At 35.8% G+C, this 19,994-nt stretch overlaps 1 protein-coding gene across 2 annotated transcripts in view; it reads right to left on the bottom strand.

The window, feature by feature from the left end:
• Positions 1–19,994, bottom strand: part of atp9b (ATPase phospholipid transporting 9B) — a 152,164-nt gene that overhangs the window by 116,983 nt on the left and 15,187 nt on the right. For both annotated transcript variants that reach the window (XM_088928992.1, XM_088928993.1), the window contains exons 2-5: positions 19,233–19,406; positions 10,042–10,192; positions 4,260–4,373; positions 1,789–1,897 (exon numbers count right to left, since the gene is read on the bottom strand). In XM_088928992.1, the coding sequence (XP_088785118.1) occupies positions 1,789–1,897; positions 4,260–4,373; positions 10,042–10,192; positions 19,233–19,406 (548 nt within the window). The remainder of the gene's footprint in view (positions 1–1,788; positions 1,898–4,259; positions 4,374–10,041; positions 10,193–19,232; positions 19,407–19,994) is intronic.

The following is a 19,994-nucleotide window of genomic DNA, read 5'->3' as shown; positions in this document are numbered from 1 at the left end:
GTGCTGATGAACAGAAGTAGCAACATACTACTACTTCTACTATTAACTCTGGCTTACAGGTGGACCAAAGGAAATGTTTATCCTCATCGAAGTAAAACAAGTGAAATGTTTTGGTCACTGTCACACTGCAAACATGGTCTTCTTACCAAATCGACTGACAGTATTTACGTTAAAAGGGAAAAGATAATAAAAAGCCTCCTGACTTGTTTTAATGTAACACTGATGGATTGTGCACTCCACTGTAACACAACTGTTGAACATGATTTCTTTATTTCTTATTCCAACAAGTGTACTGAGTGCATGTGTGTTCATTTAAATCCCTAAGAGACCTTTCTAAACTATTTTAAAAATTATTTATTTTTTATTTTTTGTGGGGTTTTGACACAAGGACATAGAATATACAGCAGGGATATATACTGATGCTTCAGAAAATTCCACAAACATCCTTTAACATGAAGCTGAATATCACGTCGTGTTTTTAACTGCTGTAGATCTGAGATTATCCTTATGAGTGTATACCTTTGCTGCGAAAGTGACACTCTACCAGTTATCTACTTTATAATCACAAGGCAAACAAGAGGATATGGGAGAAAGAGTCCTGTTACTAAACAAGGTGGTGCTGAGATTTTCCGTTTTATACTTTATTCTATGACAAATTAAAAAATGCTAATCAACGTTTATAAATGTATGCAATCAAACAGAATAACTCAGAGACACATATACACATATATAAAAAAATAGAAAGACAATGTTTACCACAATTTTCTTTCTATACAGATGAAGATGGACTTTGATATGAAACACCCTGCAACACCATTTAAACATTGTGCACATCACAAAATCCGTTGCATCTTTTTCCATCTTACAGGTACATTGGCAATACTAAGGTAAGAACTGCATTTTATGCTGTTCCTGTTTAATCATATAGAACATTATCTAAGAAATATTAAGTGGTCTTCATTTTAGAAAAAATTATTATGCAGAAGGATCCCAACAAATATCAGCTTTTATTTTTTACCTTTCAATTATTTTTTTTACAATTATTTTACTTTTCTCACAAGTTTGTCTTCAGTCCTGCTCTTTGTCTTTGCCCTAGAATTTTGGTTTGTGGGCTTAACATATTTAATCACAGTGTAACAAAATCTAGTTTTTAAAATCTCTTGTGCATAAGGCACTTTTGTGCTATACAGATCAAATATATTTGAGGTCAATATAGTTCTGACATTTAAGGTGCTTGCTGATTTAGGAAAATAATAAAATGTAATTTATAATTTTCCAAAACCTATTATTTTTATTACATCCACATACAAATATAGCCAAGTGATTTAAAATTATTTAGGCTCATCAGTTTTATTCTTATTACAGATGAAAAGCAATAAAAACTTCATTGAAAAACTTCAAAAACTTCTCTGCAGCCTTGTAAAACTATGTTAACAAAGTTGTGACAAGTACAGGCAATATGACTGAGAGTAATTTCTACTAGTTGTATTGAATTGCACGTCTCTGAAACATTAAACCATTTTGTAACAGGGTACTGCCACTTAAGATAGCCAGATAGACATGCTGATAGACAGTTTAATATATATATTGCTGAGATATCCAGGCCACTCACCGGAAAATAAAGAAAAACTCAATCTCATTGATGTAAGAGCTTCCCTGGTGTATTTTTAAATGTGCACAAACTCATTCAGACAAAACATGACTTTGAGTGTCATTATTTTTTTGTTTTCTATTTTTAGACCCGATCAGATAGCACCAGATAAAAGTGTAAGCATTACGTTTTCCAACCTCGTACTGTGAGCTTGCTGTACAACTGGGAGTTCATCTCCTTGTCCCTCCGACAGCGGCGTACCTCGTCCACAGCCTCACGCACCATAGTGACTGCCAGGACGAAGCCCTGCAGGACAGAGCACCACAAGGATGCACAGCAAAGTGTATTAAAAAGTTATAAACATTGTAATTTTTTGTGTTTCAGATTTGCTATACAAGAACCTGTTAAAGTCAGCACGTTGTTTTAAATTCTGGATGACATCATATAAGACCATGCCTGAGGAGGCCAAATGTTTTATAGATATCTTTAAAAAATGCATACACAATTGGGTAGCAAAGGTTGACCATAATTAACCTGTTTTAGCAAGAAAGTAATTGCTAGAGGCAATTCTTAATAAGTCCTAAAACCCATATTAATTCATTGTTGACTGATGTCTCTTCACTTCATCTACAATAACTCTTGTTAGCAGGTATCGCAGGTGCTTTAAAAAAACGTATATTACAGAACTCTCTCGCATCTGGCTTACCAACGGCCCAGCTGTGGTTAAAGTCTTTTTAGGGATGTTGAACGTTTGGAAGAAACCACATTCAAATGCAACAGAGCTTGCACAGAGATAATCCAGTGGTATCAACAGCACAGGCGCTTTCTGTGGCCATAAAAATACATTCCTGTTGCATCTTTGTGAGAGATGTGTCATTATAAATAGTTCTGAAGAATAAAACATGCCTTTTCCAAAACTGTAAATTAAAGCAAGATGTAAGGCTACTGCTGTGCTCAGGGAATGACTATTTTATTGCTTTTGCTTCATTTTAAAGGTTTAAAATGGGTAGTCTGCAAATGCATAGTTTTCTTAATAGAGAATCTTATACTCCAGAAACTAGCACACAAATTACACATACAGCCATTAAAAAAGGAAGGAAAACAATATAACTACTTTCTTAAAAGGCTTCCAATCATGTGTTTCTTGGCTGGTGTCAAGGGACATGCTCATGTAATGTTGTTTTTACTGATGCAGGAGCAGAAAAAACACCTCTTTTCTTGTTTCTTTATATTTCTGCGTCACTTTGATCTGTGAGCAAAGTTCGAAGAGTGGTACTTTCAGAACTTCACAGCTCAAAATGACATTAAACACACATGCTAGTAAGATAAATATTTGCAAGCCATGAGAACAAAATTTTAGATGTACTTAATAGAATCTCAAAAAGCCTTACTGCACAACAGAAACTAAACTCAAAAAATAAATATCGATTACTTCATTCCAAACACAACTAAAGGCTGAGGAAATGAGCCATAAAAATATTTAAACTGTCAAAGTTGGAAGTATTTGTTCATCAAGAAAAGTGTTTGTTTTTTTAAGAAAATATTTCACCATAAGCCTTCTTCCTCTGTTATGGCAGTAGTGCATATGGCAGCAGGACAAAATATGGGTTGTTACATTTACACATCTAATTAAACAAGGGCCCAACAATTTTTAAATCAAAAAGATGAAATGTAATTGAAAACTTCAACATAATTAATACTTGTAAGCCAAGGCCTTGGAAAATTACACATCTGAAAACTCTTCCCAGCAGGGTACATGAGATTTATAAATCCTACTGTTTTAATAACGGTAATTATATTTAAAGAATTTTTACATGGACCTGAAAAGGTTTATGAATGTTTTATGTACACTGACAACCTTATTTTCTATGGTGTTACCCTTTTTTTGTAAACGGATCTGAAACTTTTTTGCAACAGTATGAAATTTCTACATAAACAAATCAATACGGATACAAAAAAATATCACAGGCACAATTAAGGAATAATTAAATACAATAGTAATGACAGACTATAAAATACCCATCTATAGTCAAATGTAAAATATCAACCGCCTTTTCTACATACCAATTATTACACAAGGTCAGCAACAGCTAGGCAAAGTTAATAGTGTTTGTCAGTGGACTGAGGTGTGCTGTCTAATCCCAAATGAAAAAGGTCAGTGAAATATGTATTCCCAATGATTTATTTATGACACTGAAATGTGATCACTTTCTTAACAAAAAAGCCTGACTGATTAGCCATTTTCATCTCTGAAAAACTAAAATATATATTTTTTAATTTGGTTAACTTCAAAGTCAGCAGTGTTCAAAATTAACAACTTAGTACAGATTCTATCAAAAATAAAGATTTTATCTTGCGTCAAATGGACTGACACAAGACAACTGTTATGTAATTGATACCCCAGCTGTCATGGGAATTATGGATTTTCTTGGGTGATGTCTAAGATAAAAACACAGTTGACATTCAGGAAAGGGGGATGTCGAGCAACCGAAACAGAAAGATTAAAAGGGATGCAAAACACGAATGAATGAATGCTCCGAGTACACGGAGTGATTCACACAGCCGCCTCTATGAACAGGACTGGTATCCAATGTGTCTGTCTAGAGAAAGAGCAAATTGCCAACGCACACAAACATAGCATATCTAAAGCAATCTGATGTGCATTTACCAAAGGTGCCCAATAAGTGTAAAGGTATCCGATTTTCAGCGATGGCACAAACTGTGAACAGGACACCACCAGGAAATACAGATTCAGGAATAGCTTGAACTGCTGGTACAATACCTAAATGAAAAAAAGACATAGAAAAACAATTAATTGATACAGTGAACATGTACACAGATACAGCATCCTTCTAGAGTAACATGAACAGTTCCAAACCAGACAGCTGACATATATCTAGTTGTGATTAAGCAGAAGCATGTTACACATTAAAGTGGAAAAAGATCCATTAGTGTTTGTTACTTCCTGCGTGAGCAGCAGGTAATGCATTAACCTGATTAGGACAGAACCAGTTTTTAAATTACAGCCTCATCCAACCTCTCATTGAGAGTGGGCTGTAGAAGTGAGAATTACAGGTGCTGATCATGGAGTTTAATCCTTTATTTAACCAGATATGTCAATTGAGAACAATTTCTCATTTACAATTAATTTGGGAACTTGATGAACTTTAATTTGCAATTACATTCCCACAGATGTTCCACAGAGTGTGTGTGCAAATGCTACAAGACCCCCAAGAAAAGAATAAATATATGCAATACCGTTATATTTTTAAAGTCTGGAACTGGAAGCTAAACACTGAAGATAAAAGAAGATAAGATAAAGAAGAAAAGATAAGAAGATAAGAAAAGAAGATAAGTTAAAACTGGAAGATAAACCTTGATATCACGTAGGCTTCTCAAAAATGTGGATTATTCCCTAATTCTGAGCAGATTATTCAGTGTTGTTCAGCATTCATTTCTTGCTCTTTATTTAGAGAAAAACGAAAATCTGAATGCTTCTGGAACAGCAAGTCACAATTGTGCTGGACCTTTTTCTTACTCTTTAAAAAAACACTGCTTTTCCTTTACAGAGTATCTTTTTCTGCTAAAGTACGAAATGATTCAGTTTGAAATAAATCCAAAAGTTTGCACTAGCCCCTATGAAGCAGACAATGCAGACTATTTGATTGCTTATGACTTCATCATTAGTCACTATGGAAGTGCTGACAAGTGCTGCTATCTGCCTGGATTTTTCTGCATTTAAGTCACTTTGTGCGTGTCACTTGCAATCTGCATTCTGAAACACAGAGTCTTTAGTGCTTTAATGTTAAGTGATTGATCAGCCTTTGCTCATCTTTCCTTCTTCTCTTCTGAAACATCTCACTATATTGAAGTGTCTGTGTTGTTGGTATCCATAATGTTGTTTCTTTTCAAACGTCCATAGTGATCAGTTTCCCCGTTGAAGATAGCTCAACCTTCTATCAGGTGATCGATTGTAGACACCAGTTTGATACACACAATGTCAGCGTGGGAGGAAACTGAAAGCTCACCGAGGTCACTTTTCCACATCTTGCATTTAACAAAGTACCAGGCACAACTGCATTTTTTCTGTTTCATTTCTTAGCAACAAATTCAATTCACATTAGACCTTTTCATAATGTTAGATATTTTAACACTTTTCTTTCAGTCAATCTAATTTGATTAAAAAAAAAGATCTGCTGGATTAGTAAGTGAATAAACCATACATCCAGCCTACATATTCATTGCAAAAACCCCTTTGATAACTTTACTAGAACAATAGAGCTCAGTTAAGGATCACTGACACTGTGACCTTTCACTTTGATGTGTGGCAGTCTAACAGCAGCTCACCAAAGGTTAAAGATTTTCCCTGGCTGGAGATAATAGTGTTCAACAGAAATAAAATAAAACAGCATAATGCAAAGAAAATGTGACTTCTATTAAAAAAGTAAAGTCCTCAACCAGCGACACAGCAAAGGAGTGGTAACTGACCAAGCAGGAATTCTGTAAAATATCTTACACCTTTCTTGGAAGGAGAAAGCACAGGATAATGAATACCTGTTGCGTCCTTATATTTTTGCAGTGCTTTTCTAACACATTATGAACAGATCCTAAACCAATATTTACAAAACAGGAAAAAACTGTGTTGTTTTAATTTTGTTTCATTGTTACATTCAGACCTATGACTTCACAAAAGGCAAGGACTATGGTATAAAATGAAGCCTTGCTGGTATGTATTGTATTACAGCTGCAGCTTGCTAGTATGTATACTGTATAAATAAACTACAAACTTTCAACTTGTAAGACTTGCTAGAATGAGTAAATAATAAAAAAAAAGAGGGGAAGCCTATCAAATACGTACATTTAAAACAATTCGTAACATTTAACAAATTAGGTATTGAATGTGTTTTTTGGTAACATGGTACATCTTTTTTGTGACAGTGTGCCCTACAGCAGTGATATCTGTTGGAAAATAGTAGATGTTTTCTCCCCTGAGGCTAGTTTAAGTATCAGGAAGAAGTATATATTACTCCTTATATATATATCAGAAATATATATATTATATATATTCCTAACACAAGAAATCGTATATGGGTAATAAAGTGATAATATAACAAATAAGTAAGAGGTACAAAGCATACATTAAAGGCCTTTTCACACAATAAGAAAAATCACAATGTCTGTGTGACTACAAACAAATGATATTGATAACAATATAAATAAAATATTCTGAAAAGAACACTGGCATTTTTTAACAATATAGCCACAATAACACAATATCAAAGCAGTAGGAACACGCAATACAATTCAATGTATTAATGTCCAATGGCAAAAGAAACACAACTGAACAGTAAGAAAAGTATGTTGTATTGGAACAAACACATCAGGATGTCTATGAAGTACTGGGATGCACTAAAGTTACGTTATACAACCACAAAAGCAATAAGCAACAGGCTTTCTTTCATGACAGGTCTAGATTGAGTACTGCAGTTATATCAATTATAATCTGAGTAGAAAGCCTATACCACAGCAGTGATGTTAAGGGGCTGCAATCAATGACACTGTATAGTTAATGAACTTTGTGACCTTTAGGAAAATGTACACTACTTAACCAATCTCTGTGTGTTTAATAATTTAAACTAAGGGAGAAAACACAGGCTTGGTTCAATAAAGATGAGAATATTTATCTGTCTGAATGACAGTTGACATTTTATTGCACTGACAAAAGATCAGTCTCTTAATTATGCAGCCATTAGTTTTTGTGCGTTTTAATAAAGAGGCATAATAGATCTCAAGCATTTGCCCGGTATTAGACTAATGGGGAAAATCAATGCCCAATATGAAGTCAGCATGATTCGTTAAATTAAAACCTGAAGGGAAGAGTGCCAACAGCACGGCATAATTCTGCAGTTATGATGAGCTATTTGGCTACAAAAGAACAGAGTAGAGTGTAAAAACAGCTTGGTGATGATAATACAGAATGAAAAAGAAATACTCAATCAGATCATAAATACATATTTCACCCAGATAAACACATCAGGCATTACAAAACATGTCAATTTCTTATCTAGTTTGGAAATAACCTCCACTGATCAAGTACTGTTGCTAGAGGTATTGTGCAGACACAAATAGTTGTGAGCAAAATTATAGGCTCAGCTCACCACTTCATCCATGTCTTAATTTCAGTACAGAAAGCACATCCAGATTCATCATTAACTGTGTTTTACATAGTTAATTGCAGCATTACATGAAATAAAACAGTTTAAAAGGTGTCTTAGAGAAAAACCAATCTATATTTTTTAAAATTTTCAAGAATAACTTATCAAGTCCGTGGTGTTGTATCTTTATAAACAGATACTTGTGTAAAAATAGTAACGCCCGTCCATTACAGTATATTTTTAAACACAATGTGGAATTATAACAAAGCAGAACATTGTTTTTTGATATTTTGATATTACCCTATACTATACAAGAATGATTTATCAAAAATATCACTGCATTATTTCCTGCAAAACGACAATTTTAAAGCCAATATAATTGTAAAACAGAATGGAAAATAATGAGAGGGCCTTTTGTACACTATGGTAAACTTATCAGCAGCCTAAAGTATTCACAACTATTAACACTTCACATTTTACAGAGTAAACAAAGCAGCAAAAGTCACAGTCACAATGTTACTCTAAATGTACAGAGAAAAAATTCTATAAATTTACAGAATAGCAATAACACAGCATAATACATTTTTACCTCTACAAACAACCATTGTGGGGAATCAGTGACACAAAGCAGTATCTCGGAGATGAACCTGTGGGAGCTGTGGGACATGCTGCCCAGCCATGCTGTCGAAGCCAATACCATCACCTGCTTCGAGAAACAGGCCCCCTTTATTTTGCGCACTTTGTGTTTTGAAGTTATCTTTAAAAAAACATGCCTATGAAATGACTATTAAATGAAGTGTGCAATTTTTTCTTAATATTCTTTTAGTTGAGATCTAGATGCATTGCATCTGCTGGAAAGCTTCCAAGGTGTTGAAAACACTTTGGACTAAAAGCACGGTGTCCTATAATGGCATCTGGTGTGCAATAAAAATACAAATGTCAAAATCAAGCAGGCCCAGCTGTGACCATTTAAATTTGAGCACCACGTTCTAATATTGTCAGATAAGTGGTCAGCTACTGTACTGGTCTATATGAATTCCACAGCACGGAGTATTTCTTAGCGAGACAAAAATAAACCCACAGTACAGCTCTCAGCTTTTATCTCAAGAAGCAATACCTCTATTTCTGTCTAGTTTGTTTTGTATTTATCCATCTAAATAATTGTATTTAGAGCTGATGTCCAAGCTGTGAAGATATAATTATTATTTATTTCAAAAGGCAAGACTGACAAGGGTGACACAAACATCAAGATGTAAACTTGCTGTACACAAAGGAAGCCAAATACATATAACCACAGCAAAAACCTCCAGTGCACTAAGACAAATTACTGAGTACCAAAGTACAGGAACAAATTTAACTATACCTACATCTGTTTGATTAAGTAAAAATCTGTTAAAGCAGGAAAATTAATTCTTCAGAACTGGAAAAACTTGAATCTTAGAAGTCGGGGACTCTCAGAACAGTCTGGAAAAATGTACAGCAGAAGATTGCCTCTTGTTCTAGTGTCTTTTTAGAATTTACATTTTATAGTTTAAATGATTTTGGTTATTTCCATTCCAAAATAATAAATTAATTTTCCTTTCAAATGGGTACAAATAATGGTGATATGTTACACTTAACATACTCTATTATACCTTGTATCAGTCCATAATACTCCTATTTCCTAACTGATTAAAAATAATAGGGAGCACGATGGACAAAACCCACAGCTGAGCTGAAGAAAACACAAATGTTATCTTCTTCTGGCTGGTGCAGACGCCTGCTGGACTGTCGGTCTCAGTCCTCAGTGCTACACAGGAAGGCTTAGTTAACCACCTATCATTTAATACACGTCAGCTGTTATCTCAGGTGACAGTCTGTGGTTTTCACCACAGTATGAAAGGGTGACAGGACAGGTTTGCTAATATAATTGTCTGCCTGTCGAGTAATAAAAATACATATTGAGAACCTCCGGGGAACAGGATTAACTGAAAAGTCTATAACCAATGATTTTCAGTCATTAGTAGATGAAATTATTACAGGCCCCATACATTACTAAATAACACAAACCCAATGAAAGAAGACACTTTATTATTTTTCCATTATAAAACACTCTTTAATAGCATGTGAAGTCCTTTGTATTTAAAAGGAAAGAAAAAAAGCAAGTCCCAGGCTTCTAAAACTACACTTTCATCAAAAAAAGAGTAAAAACTAAAGGACTTCTTTGTACTTCAGAAAAGAAATTGAAATTTTATATTCCTTTTTTAAAAACATTACAGAAAAAAAAAACAGAGGGTGGCATTTTGTTCAACTTACCCCAGGAACAAATGTAAAGACATTGTACTTCTGATTCTTGATGGCATTCCTTGGATATTTTTCTTCGCATTTCTCAGGACAGCCCAGCCACACCGTTCGTGCTTTGAACTCTTTCTTCCGTCGGCATGTGTGCACAAGCCAGTCACAGCAGCTGTCCAGAAAAAAAAAGACAAATTTGCAACAAAATCCAGATGTGCACGTACCCTACAGCCAGAATTAACTCAAATCTTAAACCCACTTTCTGTCACAACCCCATACTTGGTACAAGCTTCCCACAGGGTTTCAATAAAGACCATGAGGGAAAAAACTGACTTCAAATACTGGGCTTGTGCTATGGATTCCCAATCCACCCAAATCACGGCTAGGTCTAATCTGGTGTAATTGATAACTAATCAAATCTTAACTAGACAACTGTGGACTTCCTTGTAATTTTATAGTTTGCACCCACCTGAACTACTTTATAGTTTGTTTCGTTTCAATAGATACATGCAAGTTATAAACCCAGTTTTCCTTCCCAATATGAAGGAACCTCCTAGTCTTAGTTTTAAATTGAAAGGTAAAGATTCAGTGACACCTTAAACTGCAGAAAATCTATAAGGTTCTGCCATCAGAGTCGGGCCTTTTCACAAGCATCTCCACAGACATAAAAATATACAACATATGCATATTGGGGCAGAGCGGTAGCTCTGTGGCTAAGGATCTGCGCCTGTGGCTGGAAGGTTGCCGGTTCAAATCCCGCAGCCGGCAGAGGAATCCTACTCCGTTGGGCCCCTGAGCAAGGCCCTTAACCCCAACTGCTCCAGGGGCGCCGTACAATGGCTGACCCTGCGCTCTGACCCCAAGCTTCTCTCCCTGTCTGTGTGTCTGTGTCTCATGGAGAAAAGCTGGGGTATGCGAAAAGATGAATTCCTAATGCGAGAAATTGTATAGGGCTAATAAAGAAACATTATCATTATCATATAAACTATGTATATACGTGTATATATACAGTATATACATGTAATTTAGGATATAAACATTTTGAACTAGAAGAAGCAGCATGTAACACTGCTTTATATGAAGGTTGCAAACTATGTGCACATAAGCCCTATAAAATATATTTAATATTGTTTTTTACATAGCATTTGTCATCCCAAAGGATCCTAAGGCTACACAAATAGGAGGGGACACACATCCAAATAAGACTGCAAAAAGGTCACATTCTCATTAAATAAAATTTAAATGTAGTAATATTATGTTCAAAACTTTGAAGTAGGCACGCAAGATTGTGCACAATAGCCCTTAACATTTCAAACAGATATTGTTGTCTCAGCCTTTAGAATTACAAGGCAAAAACAACTGATTACAAAAATCTAACATGCAGAGTATTATACAGATACCTTAAACAACAGGTGCTGTGTATAATTATTAAAGGCAATAATCCATTGCTAAATAATTAAAAAGAATTATGTGTTTTTATCCAGATGGTCCCTTTCAAGATTTATTAAAAATAATTAGAAAAGCACAAACACTGGGAGAATAACTTATAAAAAGCCTTTGAGCTATAAGCCTGTTACTGTTAAAGTTCGTTTGTGTAAGGATCCGCATTACAGGAGCTATTTACACATTCTTCATCTCTCAGAAAAGGCAATAAACCTATGCACCTTCAGTTTGTCAGCTGAGTCCCTGTGGCTCTATGTAATGTTTAGCTAACACGCCTTAGCATTGTACCGTGCTAACAATATGCTGAGGATGTTTGTAAAAACTAAAATTAATATATTTGAAAGAAGAAGAAATGCCACAGAACGCTGGTCTTTTAATGTTCTTTAAATGCTTGTTTTTAACTCCTTATATGTTTCTTTTGTCACCTAGATTGCATTCATTCTACTAATTAAATGCAGAAACAAATTAGACTGAAAATCTTTCATCAAGACAATTCTATAAAAATGGCATTAAATGACCCACTAGGGGTTAATGGGAGAGCAGAGTAGTACAGAGCCTAGCCTTTTGTGCACTGAAGTGTAGAACTCTGAAGAGTCTGAAATACACATACTTTCATTGTGTAAAATATACTGTAATAATTGTGCTCTACAGGTATCCTAAGTAATGAGGCCAAGCACAGCTCTCTAGTCCCGTCAACCCTCAAAGATCAGCATTTTCCCATGCTTCGGCACAGACAATGGGCTACAGATTAATTGAAAGTGTTTTAGACCATCTTGCAGAGCAGATTAATCCCAGCATTTGATATGCCCTGCACTTCACATGGAAATGCCATTCAGTCACACAATTTTCATACTGATAAACTGTTTCTGAAAGAACCAGGGATGAAAATCTCATGAGAAAAAAAATCAATTCAGCCCAAAAAGACCTTGGAGTATTGATCTGCCTGCATTATGTATCACTAATTTTCCCAAGCTTAACACATTTATTTTGGGGGTGGAGGGTGGCATGTAAATACAAACTCTTATAGAATAAGGTATGCAGCCCTGTGCATTAACAATGCAAAACAAGCACTGCACCACTTGACATAGGTCACAATTATATTCTTGTATTAAATGTTGATCGTGATGAAAAACCTAAAACGAAAACTACATGTTGAGCAACATCATTGCCGACAGACATTGACTGCACAGAATCAACAGTGCCTACCCAGGAAGTTAATCAAAAATGATGTCTTAACTCGGCATAAAATTTTACATAGATCCAGATCTTCTGAATACATTGCACTTTGCAAAAATCAACATGGGTTATGAAAGAAGTGTAAATTGAAGCTCAGCCAGGTTAATTCCTATAACAAATCTATATACACAGTACATTTGAAGATTGTATGAAGACTTTCACTGACTCGTGCACAAGAATAACAGAAAGTAAAACTATATAGGCTTAACCAAAAACATTCAGATGAAAGTCAATTTTTTTTTTAATACTGTGCATTTTTTTAATCTGAAGTCCATACCAAGTAACCATGATGATTTGTAATATACAGTATAGTGATAAAACTACTTTTGTGGATTTACTTTAAGAATCAGACTTTTTTATTGGTTTAATCGTCACAATCAACACTACAGTGCAGTGAATTTCAAATAAAAGTGTGGTAAAAATCTTGGTCTTTTTAATGTTTTTTTAGATGTTATAAGTATAGTCCTTCTTCACTGCTGTGCTATCACTTGATGTAATGATCTGAATGTCTTAGTAAATGACTTCAATGTTAATTTTAGGTAAATGGTGGGACTCTGTATAGTGTTTTATATTGTATATTATAGTGTATATTACATGTGCTTGCACACCATTTTTTTTACATCTAACACAAGTTCCACGTTCAAAGTGTAACATAAATGAAATCCACAAAATCAAAAGTATGGAACCAGTATTTCAACAGGAAACTTTTAAGAGTTTATGTTAGATATTAATACATTTTCTTATCTTGGTTTTCACCATAACCAATGCAAACAGACTGTGGTGCATAATAGAAATGGGACCAAACCAGCCAGCAGTTTGTTATACAAATAACTACTTGCACAAAACGATACATACAGTACACAACATACCTAGAAGCAGGAGGAAGAAGTTACGTTTTTTTGAGTAATGTCATCTGACATGTTGATTAATTTAACTTTTCCAACTTTTAAACACATTATAAAACTGAAAGAATGATGTTTGTATTGGCCTTCCTGCTGCTGCTCTCCATGTGCCAAAATTTGATTAATTCCTTGCTCATATGAAAGATTATTTGCACAAATGATAGTTGTTTAAATACAGAAAATTGGGTTCATCCGAGTTATTCTGCTTGAATTATTTTTATGTTATAATCCCAACTATAAGCACACTAACTACTGGAAAGCATCAAATTTGTCAACTGTGAAAAATCCAATTTGTTCACACAAAAAAAAAATCAATTTGAACTCAGAATAGAGATGCATCAGTGATAATCACACTGCAGGTGAAACCTGTGATTGCTTTTTTAAAAAATATCCTTTAAAAACATTCTTAAAACCCAAAACTAACAATGCATTACTGTTTATCAGAATATGGATATGCTTTGTATTTTTACAAAAAAAAAACAGTTAAATGATCGTTTGAGTCACCAGTTTTGCATATTCTGGAAGGTTTCAACCCCCCCCCCCCCAAAGAACTGTGGCTTCTAAATAGCATAAATCTGGAAATATGAGTCGCATAAGAAAGCTAGATAAAAGCTGCTCTCAGTTTATTGAAGCACAATTTGTCTGATAATAATGAAATGTAATAACTTAAAAAGGTGACTGCAGGTCATCTTTCCATCATTTTAACCTAGCACAAAACAAAAGGCTGTCTAACAGGTTATATTATTCAGTAGCTAAACTGCTGGTGTTTTTTTTTTCCTTTAACCCCAAAGCCCTTTTTGGACCAATAGCGCGGATTGAGTAAGTCAACCAAAAACTTGTCCTCTGTGTAGCGTGCTCTTCACGCACAGTCACCAGTGCGTTCACAATCCGGCCTGAGCTACTCTGACATGTGCAGCCACTACTGACAAACATGCTGAGGGCACACAAGTTTACCAACACAGTACATCTATGACAATGAAGATGACATCCCAGTGGCTTCCACTGTTTCTGAAATTTATGGCACTGTGTTCTATAATGTTTCGGACAGAGGCAGAGCTGATGCTGTTAAAACAAATCTACAGTATGTGTCACATACACAGAAGAATGCAGGTTTGAACCCTTGTTGTGCCACAGTTTCAATGTTACCATGAAACACTCATGTAAATGCTGGGGTTTACAAATCAAGATTTGTAATTGTTTCGTTAAACCAGAGAGGTTGAGTGGAGGCAGTACTGTATCTGTCCTTGTACTAAACCTGCAATGGCTGCTATCTGCTGTTACACATTTATGATGTATAACAGTGCTTTGGCATGCTTTCTTTGTTTCTCTAGATTGGTGCTAGCAAGATGTAACTGGGCTTAAAAGACTGATTAGTTAATTACCAGGTAAGCGTGATATACAGACTTATTTTTTCCCCTTTTCTTTTACTTCAGTGGACATCAAACTGTCATATAGAGTTGCCAGAGAAAGTATTAGATTACTGTTGAGTGAATATTTTGAATGTTAAACATTCATTTTTAAACCATCGCACACAATGTTATGGGATAATACATTGCATTATAAAATTGGATAAGCCATAATCATTTAACACCTGTAATTTGCCTATGGTTACAATAAAAACTAGAAATCCCTTTCAGCGTTTTCTGAATTTATTTAATGGAAAAAAGTGGACTATACTCTCATAAATGACTGATTTAAAGGTTCAATTTAAAATAAAGTTTAATATAACTATTATTAGCACTACACTGCATGACAGTGCACTGAGCGTCACAGATACTGTAAGTGGCAACTGTGAATACAAGCAACTCAAATAAACCTACATTCATTAAAGCGCTGTTCAAAGATGCTTTGGAAACAATTCAACACCAATATTAAAAATAGTCACAACAGTTTTACGCTGTTTGACACATCCACAAATAAGAACCAATGAGGAATGAGAGCCAATTTAATAACTTAAAATGCTTGCAGAAAAACAGTAACAGTATTTCGACAGAAGAAAACAAGCAGTTTGCTTTTATTTTTTTTAAAAAGAGCCACAACCTATCACATACACCACCTAAGAAAGAAACTGGAATGTAGTGGGAAAGAACTAGAATGAGAAAATGGTGTTTTGATGATGTATAAGATGTGAAATACCTAAACCTGTGATGGAGAATCCTCTCTTAAAATATGGTATATTCCTCAATCACCAAGTCTTCAAGTTCTAAATCTTGGTCCCCTTAGAAGTAATCTTATATTGCCATCCCTAGACTGTTGGACACAAGGCATCTGTGCTTCACAGAGGAGACCATCAGTCTGATGTGAAATGTTGTTCCAAATGCTGACCAGATCCCTGCCTAGGTTCCGAAGTGGCTGGTTCAACACGGGGGTTAAAGACAGAGATCTACCTCATCCCACACATTTTGATTTGGCTCACATGAAGTGGAATCGTTTGATGTTGCAAAAGCTGCCTGGACAAAGTACTTGTTCGAGGAGAGCAGCAGCTGGGCTCTGAATGCTGTCCCCGGACTCTCTCAATGAGGGCAACCATCAACAATCGAGATGGTGGTTGCTATTCTTCCCCATAGCACAACACTGACTCTGGCCCTCTCCACAACGCAGAACTGGGCACAACATGTGAAAGTCCTTAACATGACCATTCACTTACATTGCAATAAGCAATGTAACATCATGCATGTGCACTCATGGTGTTTCTGAGAGATTTGAAGAGGATTGCAGCAGCTTTTTGCAATAAAAAGAAAAAAAACAGAATCAATAGTACTTCTCTTGCTGTAAAACACCAAAATAATGAAGTTAATACTTAATTCCTTACTTATAGAGCACTTTTGTGGACACAGCCATTGGGGACTCCCTTCCACCAGCACCAATGTGCAGCACCCACCTGGATGAGATGGCAGCCATAGTGCACCATTACAGTGGGGAGGAGAACAGATTATTAGGGGTTTATAAGAGGCCATGATTGGTAAAGGCCAATGGGAAATTTGGCCAGGACGCAGGGGTAACACTCCGACTCGTTTCGAGAAACGTCCTGGGATTTTTAATGACCACAGAGAGTCAGGACCTCAGATTTACGTCTCATTCAAAGGATGGCACTTTTTTACAGTACAGTGTCCCTTTCACTATACTGAGGCATTAGGACCCACACAGACAGCGGGGTGAGCGCCCCCTACTGGCCCCACTAACACTTCTTCTAGCAGCAACCTTAGTTTTTCCCAGGAGGTCACCCATCCAGGTACTGACCAGGCTCACACCTGCCGAGCTTCAGTGGGCTGCCAGTTGTTGCAGGGTGATGTGATCCATTGTTATATCAGCTGAAGCTTGGGCAAATCAAAAGTGTTTTTCTACATTGCACCCCACCCACCAATATACCTTACAATCTCAGTTTAATAAAGACATAAAAAAGGAATGAATTTTGAAACTAAAAAAATCTCATACTAAGCAAAGCAATGGTACATGCTCTCAATTTGAACTAAAAGAGGAAAATAAAATGGCCTACAGAAAAATTTAAAACAACACCCTTAAAAAAGAGCTCTTGCTCCTCATGAGCAACATGTTTTTTTCAAGTGAACACATTGCAGAAGAGCTGAATGAACAACAGGAAATATGATGTTCATGTGTTGCTGTACCCCAGACAGCTTCTTAAAACACTGATACTCAAGATGCCTCCCACAAAAGGTTAGCATTACTGTACAAAAGAAAAATGTATCCATTGCCCATTAAAAGTGCCATGAGACCGTGAGGATTCTGATAATCAAGATCCTAGAGCAAACCGTTATTGTGTATTGTGTACCAGACTATGCTTAAAACACTGGATGCATTCTTCACACAGACATTGTTAACTAATATGCTTCAACCTGAGACACAAATTCCATGTAAATCTATACAGGTTATCTGGAAAAGCTTTCTTTACTCAAATGAACTTATCCTACAGGTTTCAAGGTTTTTACCTTCAAGTTACATATTTTATGTAATGTGGAACCCATAAAGAAATTGCTCCTGTTAAGAGCACAAATATGATAGCCAGCTTTGTCAATACCTTTTTTTTCCCCAGAATGGTCAGGCCAGCACAAGGGAATGAAATCAGGCCTTTGTGAGAAGTTAATTAGAGTAAAGATATGTGTTGTCCCACTGACAGACGATCTACAGTGTATTCTTTACTTTGATATGCACTGTATTTTTGGGTGCACTATATAAGTAATGATAAAATTGTGTTATTACTGTAAATACACTTAAAGTCTTTACCTGTATTGTTTTAATTGTTTTAAGCTAAAGAAAGAGCACAACGACTGATATTACTGTGAACTAATTACATTAAACATAACCTTTATGTTGCTGAAAGGGGACACAACATTCATACAATCTTATTTTTAGATCTCCACGCCTTTAACTCTCACTTGCTGTGTCACTGAAACTAAGCCCAATTCAAATGCCACTGTTAGTCTGTCAAATCCTGAAAGAATCAAGCAGACATATCCAAAAAGCTCTAGATTACACATCTGTTCCCTGGTTTGACCTCCAAATGCAGTGGTTTTTATTCCTATGTTTTAGAATAAAAAGAGGATGGAATCTCTAGTACTCTATATTCAAAACCCTTATGGTTACCCAGCACAAAAACTTAACTCTGTTAGCCAAAATGTGGTTTCTTCATCTGTGTGTATGTTCTGCAATGCCTGTGTAAGTTACTGCATTTTATTGCACTTCAACTGCGTCCATCCGGAAGATGACACATTGGGAAACATGAGTCAATGATTAGCAAATAATCAAAACTGCACCCATAAACACAACTACATGCAAAAGAGGGTCAGATATGCAGTAAAACAAAAAATGGAAATTGAGACTGAAGTAAGAGATAGCAATGTGTTAGGAGGTTGGAAGAAAAGCATTTATAACGCATCTGGAATGGATGCTATATGATATGATGAAGTCTTTCTGCATTGACAGATAGGTAGACAGATTAATTTTCAGAATGGGTAGTGGGAACAAAACTGGGTACAATTTTCTAACGTAAAACTGGACTAAAAAACATGAGAGAACACTGTTCATTCATGAACTTATTTTCTTATCAAATTTCTCCTCCCTAATGTTCTATGATAAGAACGTCACTACTGACAGGAAGCTGAGCCTAATGACTTTTACAGGACATTTAGTTGTTTTGCTTAGAGATCACACTAAGGTATAACACCTTTTATTTTCCAAGTCGACCAGATGTGCTCTTTATGGGGAATTCAGATGTATAACTACATGACAAATGAGAGCAACTGTATCATTTTATTCAATAGATATGTTACTATTCCCTTCAGAGCTTACTTTCCTGTCAGGCATTTGTCTACTGATGATATTTCTATGACAGATAGGCATCTCAAAGAATTGCATGACACTACCAATGCAGTGCAGTCTGTTACACCAGTTAAATCTCAGATATCTGAACATAGTTTCAGGATGCATGATTTCCAGTGGACTGCTACTGCTCTATTAACCCAGCAACTAATTCCAAAAAAATGCCTGAAATTTGCAGCATGAATGAAGAAAAATATGAAACATACATTTTAATGCACATCTTCCCATTGGTTTTGCTGAGCACACAAAAAGCACCCACAAACATGGAGCCAACATAAAAGCACATTACTGTACCTGGTACACAGTACTTTCCACCCGCCCAGCAAGAACCACCCCAAGCTGTGTTTCCTCTGAGTGACCCTGGCTCTCGGCAAGGTTTGGTAGTCGCTCTCGTCATTCTCAAAACCTTCTTCGGACATCATCAGGGGCATCTCATCCAAGTGGGAGGACTCATCTTCCACCTGATACCTGTTGTCAGAATTGAATTGCGCGCGTCAGACATAACACAAATAACCCACCACCAAACCCTTCACCAGCAAAGCTCAGCACATACAGCTGCCACCAAGACACATAGAGAACACATACATGTCCTACCAGTGCGGTGAGATTAACATGATATGATATGTTAGCAACTCTACTGCCTTTGAAGAAATATTTATTTTCTCATTTACTATTGGAATCATCAAATATCTAGAATGTAATTTTAGACTAAATGGAACAGAACTTAAATTAAAAAGTTTAGCTCTTCCAAGTTTTTTTTCTAGATTATTAAGTTAGAAAACCATAAAACACAATCCCTCAGATCTTGCGTATATCTTAAATCAGAAATGTGTAAAGACCAGGAACCCATGAGTTTTGAAAAATGTTGTGAATTCATCGATTCACTTAATTCCAGAATAGACCAGTTGGGAGCTACAAGGTGTTGATATTTTCATTTCAGAAGATCACTGTATTACCTGACTGAACAGATGACCTACTTAAAAATCAGTTGTCTAGAAACTGATTATTTAAGGGGGACCAATAAAAACTACCAAGTTGTGCATCTACAGGAACAAG

This window comes from Atractosteus spatula, chromosome 12 (assembly GCF_055471065.1).
Source record: "Atractosteus spatula isolate fAtrSpa1 chromosome 12, fAtrSpa1.hap1, whole genome shotgun sequence".
Taxonomy (NCBI): domain Eukaryota; kingdom Metazoa; phylum Chordata; class Actinopteri; order Semionotiformes; family Lepisosteidae; genus Atractosteus; species Atractosteus spatula.
The sequence above is the reverse complement of the archived record's forward strand: the minus strand, read 5'-3'. Positions and strand labels throughout refer to the sequence as shown.